The following is a 7,190-nucleotide window of genomic DNA, read 5'->3' as shown; positions in this document are numbered from 1 at the left end:
TTCCATCCTACTTCTTGGCGAATAGCACTGGTGCTCCCCATGGTGAGATGCTGGGGCGTATGTATCCTTTATCTAGTAACTCCTGAAGTTGTGCTTTCAATTCCTTCATCTCTTTTGGCGCCAGTCTGTAGGGTGGTTTCGAGATTGGGGCAGCGCCAGACATCAAATCTATGGTGAATTCAACTTCTCTGGTCGGGGGTTTACGTGGTTTCCTTCGATTTTTCTTTTGTGTCCCAGGTGTGTTTCCTATGGCTTGCTTGGTATTTGTTGTAGTTGGAATGCCTTGGCATAGGCTTCTTCGAGAGTTCTTGGTTTTCGTATGTTAGGGCCTTCTAGTTTTCGAGGTTGAGGCCCGTTATAAATTTCTCGATTTTGATTGACTCTGTAGGTACCAGTTCGGGTGTGAGGCGAGCTAGGTTGAGGAACTGCCGGTAGTATTCTACGATTGGGGTTGCTCCTTGTTTTAGATGGAGGAATTCTTCGTATATGGTTGTTTTCATGTGACTGGGGTAGAATCGTTCCCGTAATCGTGTTTTTAGGGTCTCCCAGTTGAATTCCGGGCTTCGTTCGCAACTAGGTTTCTCATGGACCCACTAGATGTCGGCTTCATGCCTGAAGTAGAAGGAGGCTGTTTCTACTTGGTGATTTTTCGGGCATCCTGTTGCTCTGAATATTTTGTCAAAGGTTCCGATCCATTCTTCGAGAATTGTGGGGTTTTCATCCCCCGAGAAGGTAGGCGGTCGGTGTTCCGAGATTTGGCGGTGGGTTTCCAAGTTTCTGTTTGGTGGTGACGGTTGAAGGACCGTGTTGCTTAGTGTCTGGGCAACTTGGGCCAGACGTTGCAGATTCTGAATCAAGGATTCTTGTGTGGGGAGTTCCGGTGCTTTTGTCTATTTCCTTTTCGGTGTCATCCTGGGGGTTCATAGGCCGATATTATTTTGCATCCTTACCTTGATGCTATGAGTGTATGGGAAGTTCTTTTTAAATTAAGTGCGAAATAGGGTGAGGGAACGTTTTAAGGTTTCACAATCTCACCGCACGTCCTATGATCCCTAAATCCTACCTTACTAAACTCCTAGAGTTTAAGCCTAATGTCCTAAAATCTGGTCTTAAGAGTCTTATCCTAGGTTCAAACTTGGGCTCTGATACCAACTGTAACACCCCGAAATTTTGATACTTTTAAAGCTTATATAATAAAGGTGAATTCTCATTAAATCCCAAAATCAACATAAGAGTGCGGGGTGTTATACCACATCTGAGCTGGAAAACTCAGATGCACAGGCTAAACTAACTAAACAACCTCAAAGCAATGTCAATACATAATCATGGCACGCCCGCAGGCCGAAACGGAAACTAACTAATCTTCGCTCCGGATCTCTAGCGCGCTCCGGTGTCTACTCATCTGTGCCTGAAAGCCAAATATATCTGTTCAGCGAATGATGCTGGTAACCCACTCCAACGCGTTGAAATACAGTATAGGTAGATATATATATATAGATGTACGAAAACCATTTCGAAGCAGGAAGATATATACTTAGGGGATTCTAGCTTTAAAATCAGGGATAGACTCAACAGATAGGGTTAAGCACATTAAACAAGGATAATCAGTTATATCGAGACAGTATCCTAAAGAGCATATATTGAGTTAATACCCAAAATCGTCTTCGACTATAGTGGTTTTTCTCAATTTTGTCCTAAACGACTTTGGTGACTTAATGCCTAGAGTTTTGTGTTTTTACTCAATTTCGTCCCAGACTTTTGTGTTTTTGCTCAATTTAGTCCCCCATTTGTTATTCCGTCCATTTGTTGTTAAATAAATAGATAATTCAGTAATTTTAATATTGGCATCTCTTTATTCATAGACATGTGAAGTGCGAAATCCCTCTTTTTTTACGAATTACTCCCAGAATCACTTCTAAAGCTGCGAATATAAAATTTGATTCGTAGGTCTGAGAGTAACTCTGGGTGTAATTCGTGCCAGAAAGAGAGATTTCTCACTTCGCAGGTTGAAAGTAAATGGAGGTCAATATTGATATTATTGAATTGTCCCTTTATTTAACACCAATTTGATGGAATAACAAACGGAGGACTAAATTGAGCGAAACACAAAAGTCTGGGACTATATTAGGTCACCAAAGTCGTTTAGGACGAAATTAAAAAAAAAACCACTATAGTCAAGGATAATTTTGAGTATTAACTCAGCATATATTTAAGATCGCAGTTCCCTTTCAATTCATTCACATCATCATTCAATCATCATTCAAGTCACTAGGCCTGTGCACAACCCGACCCACCCTAGCAAACCGACCAACCCGACGACCGAGAGAGACCAAACCGGCACTACCCGAACCCGATTCTCCATACCCGATCCGCTATTCAAAACGTCTTCGGTTAAGAGGGTTCGGGTGGGGTATGATATTTTTCCAACCGACCCGTCCGAATATCCGAACTATCCTAGGGTTCACTAAGGCTATGTACTAAACGGCGTCGTTCCTTCAAGGTATATATACATGCCTTCCACCAACATGGTCTTCATTCTCCCATCAGCGCAGCTGACCTAGGGTTTGAGATCTCATCTCTCGAGTCTCGACTCTCAACTCTCACTCTCAACTCTCTCAGACTCTCACTCTCTCAGAGTCTCAGTTCTCTCAAGAATCATCTCCGATTCTGTAAATCTGTAAGCTACTAAGCTCTAATATCTTACTCTCTATTTCTCTAATATCTAATCTCTTACTCTCTAATCTGTAATCTCTAATCACTTAATCTCTATTGTCTAATCTCAGGCTTCTCAGAATCGAAGCGTTGCAATCTCTAATCTCTAATCTCTTACTCTCTGTCTCTGAGAGTCTAAGTGGTGGAAGCCGTGGTGAACTGGTGATTAGAAGCCCTTGTTCTCCGGGGATTATTTGGGAGAAATCAAGTAAATTTTAAACCCTAGTTTATATTAAGAAAATGTTTGTGACTTTGTGTTATATTATATTATTATGATGATATGTGGTGAATATTTTGATAAAGCATTGTGAAATTGAAAATTCTAGTTTTATATATCTTGATTTATGTGAGATACTTAGATAGTGAGATGTATTGTGTTCTGTCTCTTCTACTGTGATGAATATTTGGTGATATATTCATATATTATGCCATTATTTCATTTATTGGTGGAAGCCTTTTAGAAATTGATTTTTAAGTGTTGATTTTGTGAAATCTGGATTTTCTGCCTTGTAAATTTGTAATCTACCAATCCGAGTTAAAGGCTTAAATGTGAAATCTCCAGTGTGGGAATTTCCATTTAGTGGTGGAAGCCCTTAACAATTAACTCAAATCCAGATAATGATGATCTGTAGTGAATTCCTGAATCTGGATTTGTTTGTATAATTGTATATGTTATTATGTTTATCAGTTTATGGATGTATGACCCTTAATTGCTAATTGTTAAATCTGGAAAAATGATGACACAAACTAGTAACTACTGTGTCTGATTCTGGATATCTTTGTATGTTTAATTGTTTATTACTAATTATTCTAGTGTTATGTCACACTCACACAAACTGAAAAGTGAAAACTGGTACCCATCTTTGTAGATGAAAAGTGCCACTCAAATGACTCAATCTGGACTTCCACCCTCAACTGAGGAGGGGCCTGGAGGAGTAACCCAAGGCACTGAGACAAATGCTCATCAGCAGCCTGAGGTTAATCCTGCTGTTCCTGCAAAGAAGAGGAATAATGTGGAGTCTAGATCTAAGGTCTGGGAACATTTTGAAAAGATCTGTGATTCTGAAAACAAAGTAATAAAGGGGAAATGTATATACTGTGCTAAAGTCTATCAATCTGAGAGTAAACAGCATGGCACTACCTCTTTAAGAAATCATATGTATGCCTGTCTAAAAAATCCACACTCTAAGGAGACTAGGCACACACTGCTTACTTTCACTGCTGTGACAACATTTGATACTCAAGGGGGTTCTGAAGGGGTTGTTGGGGAGTTAGGGACTTGGGTTTTCAATCAGGAAGCCATTAGGAGGGCATTATGTGAGATGATAATTATTGATGAGCTTCCATTTAGGTTTGTGGAGGGGCAAGGGTTTAAAAGGTTTATTTTGGTTGCTTGCCCTAGATTTTGTATACCTTCTAGGTGGACAATTTCAAGGGACATTTACCAAATTTACCTTGATGAAAGATTAAACCTTAAGAAGCTGTTTAGACTTAACACTCAAAGGGTCAGTTTGACTACTGATACCTGGACCTCTGTGCAGAGGATCAATTATATGTGCATTACAGCCCATTTCATAGATGATCAGTGGAAGCTGAATAAGAAAATCATATCCTTTGTCCCTATTTCTTCTCACAAGGGTGAGCATATAGCTAAGGCATTAGAGAGTTGTTTGATTGACTGGGGGATTAGGGATGTTTTTTTAAGTCCAAATTGTTGTCATGGGGTGCAACCACTGTTAGGAGTAAGTACATTCACATGAGGTGCATAGCCCACATTTTAAACTTGGTGGTCCAGGATGGGTTAAGGTTTGCAGATAGTTCTGTTAAGAAGGTGAGGGATTCTGTTAGATGGATGACAAGACTAAAAAAATTCAGAGATCTTGCAGAACTGTTTGGGGTGGAAGCCAAAAGTTCTTTACAACAAGATGTTCTAACAAGATGGAACAGCACCTACATGATGCTTAGCACTACCATACAATACAAGGCTGTGTTTGATGCATATTCATTGAATGAGCCCTCATTTGCTGCTGATATGGGTGATTCTGTCCCTTCTTTTCTTGACTGGACATCTGTTGAATGTTTGGTAGTTCTGTTGAAAGGGTTTTACGAGATGACAATTAGAATCTTTGGTTCTCTATATGTCACCTCTAACAGTTTCTTCAGTGAGATATCTGATTTGAGTTGCATGTTGAGTAGCATGATTGTTGTTGGTAGTGCTACAGAGGTAATGATTTTATCATTTTCAGTGGTTAATCTGATTATTTATGAATTTGTGTTTAGCTATTTGTATTTAATTCATTGTTTTCTTAGGTTATGGGATCCCAAATGAAAACTAAATTTGAAAATTATTGGGGAGATCCTGAAAAAATGAATTCATTGATCTTCTTTGCCAATATCTTGGACCCAAGAGATAAGTTGGAATATATGCCATACCAGTTTGAGGAACTGTATGGTAAAGATAATGGGAAGAAGTGTTTAGAGAATGTCCAAGCTGCCATGGTAGAATTGTTTGGTGACTATGCAGCAACCTACTCTGTCAATGTGCAACAATCATCTTCTGATTCATCTTTTGGTAGCCAACCAGATGTGCCTCCTGTCCAGTCTCATACCATAATTGGTAGACCTCAAAATATGTTAAAGAACAAATTAAAAAGGCAAAAAATGGAGGCTAGTGGAAGCTATAGAGAAACAAAACTTCAAGTCTATTTAAGTGAAAAAATTGTGGAGGACACTCCTGACTTTGATATCCTTAGGTGGTGGAAGCTAAATAGTGTGAGGTTTCCTACTCTCTCCAAAATGGCAAGGGATATCCTAGCAGTTCCTATTTCCACCGTTGCCTCAGAAAGTACATTTAGTACTAGTGGGAGGGTATTAGATGCATTTAGGAGTTCTTTAACTCCTAAAATTGTGGAGGCCTTAGTATGTGCACAAGACTGGATGAAGTTACCAAATCAACCAGTTAAGGTTGAGGAAAATATTGATGATGTTGAAAAGCTTGAACAAGGTAATTTATTTAAATTTGCCATTCTGTTTTTACATTTTTTAACTTTGCATTCAAATTCTAATTTATTTGTTTCTAACTTTCTATTTGCACTTTGCACTTTGCAGACTTGGCTACTGGAGTAAGTCGATTTGGAACCACAGGATCTGGTGCTGCTGGTTTTCCCCTTCCTACCATTCCTATAATGTTTTATTTACACTTAATTCTGATTTTATTTTCAATTGTTGGATTTGTTGCTGCCTGTGGATTAATGGCTTGGTAACTAACAATTCAATTGCTGGATTTGTTACTGCCTATGATAAGTATGACCCATTGACCCCAGCAGTATCAGCCTACTGCCTATATGAATGTCATCTCATCTGGTAATAACAGTCACTCTACCTTAGTCCCTTATTCTCAAGTGCTCACTGCTCAGTATGTTATTTCTCTTTAGTCTTTACTCTTTACTGATTTGGCTATGATGATGCTTCCACCATTGTCTGAAATGGTTTTGGGTTGGTATGTTGCTCATTAGTTTTGGTTTGCATAATTGCATTCCAATACTAAAAGTAGCAATTTGCCCCCAATCTTACTTTGACATGAAAACATAGCAATCTGAGCCTTCCATAGTTAAATTTTGGGCAGCCCCAATCCCGAAAGTATTTAATTGGTTATATTTAACTTGTGTTTTGTCTTTACACACACTTGTACAGGAAGATCATGAAAGCTGAACTGCTGAAGGCTGAATAGACATTATGATTATGGTATTTTTGTTCACAGGAAGATGTTGATTGGTATTTTGCTGAATGTTGAATTGCTGATATTTGAATTTTTTGTATGAGTATGAATGTCACTATGTCAGAATGTTCAATGTAGGATTCAATGACTTTGACACTTTGTAAAGCATTTTGCATTTTTTGTCATTTGTAAGTAATTGTAACTAAGTACTTTGACCATAAATGGTATGGAATTTTAGTTAGTTTTTTTAAAAAAAAATTGTTGAATATGAAATCCGAAGTTACCCGAACTATAATCCGAAACGTCCGAATTGAAATCCGAATAAAAAAACCCGAATGGATTATAGTATAAAAAATGTCGGATAGGACTTTGATTTAGAAAACCGAAATCTGATCGGGTGGACTAGTCCGGAAACCGAACCGTGCACAGGCCTACAAGTTACACAAGCACACTTTGGTGGCGCCACGGGACCAATCGCATGCCCCGAACATGAGGGTTAGTGCATATAGAACTAACACGGTACCGCAACACACTACCTCATACCGTAGTATGAAGGGGTTGATCGCAACCAACCGTATAGATCGCCGATAGTACGACGGCGGATCACAGCCCTACACACCGCTGACGTGCTCAGTCGGTGGACTGGGATCCTCTTTTAGGGACTATTACCCTACACACCGTTGACGAGCACAGTCGGTGGATCGTAGCGAATCAAGCCCTACACACCGCTGAGGGACTCAGTCGGTGGGCGAAGATCCTC

General features: G+C 39.4%; 1 protein-coding gene across 1 annotated transcript; it reads left to right on the top strand.

The window, feature by feature from the left end:
* The first annotated feature begins 584 nt into the window (after positions 1–584).
* On the top strand, positions 585–6,442 carry LOC109189721 (zinc finger BED domain-containing protein RICESLEEPER 2-like). Its single transcript, XM_019340332.1, has 9 exons — positions 585–732; positions 2,620–2,677; positions 2,784–2,874; positions 3,582–4,406; positions 4,508–4,936; positions 5,023–5,716; positions 5,821–5,834; positions 6,147–6,211; positions 6,406–6,442. The coding sequence occupies exons 1-9, from the start codon at positions 585–587 to the stop codon at positions 6,440–6,442; spliced, it is 2,361 nt and encodes a 786-aa protein (XP_019195877.1).
* The last annotated feature ends 748 nt before the right edge of the window (positions 6,443–7,190 follow it).

The sequence above is a fragment of the Ipomoea nil genome, unplaced genomic scaffold (genome assembly GCF_001879475.1).
Source record: "Ipomoea nil cultivar Tokyo-kokei standard unplaced genomic scaffold, Asagao_1.1 scaffold1562, whole genome shotgun sequence".
In the NCBI taxonomy this organism is placed as follows: Eukaryota; Viridiplantae; Streptophyta; class Magnoliopsida; order Solanales; family Convolvulaceae; genus Ipomoea; species Ipomoea nil.
Note: the sequence above shows the minus strand (reverse complement) of the source record. Positions and strands in the feature narration are given on the sequence as shown.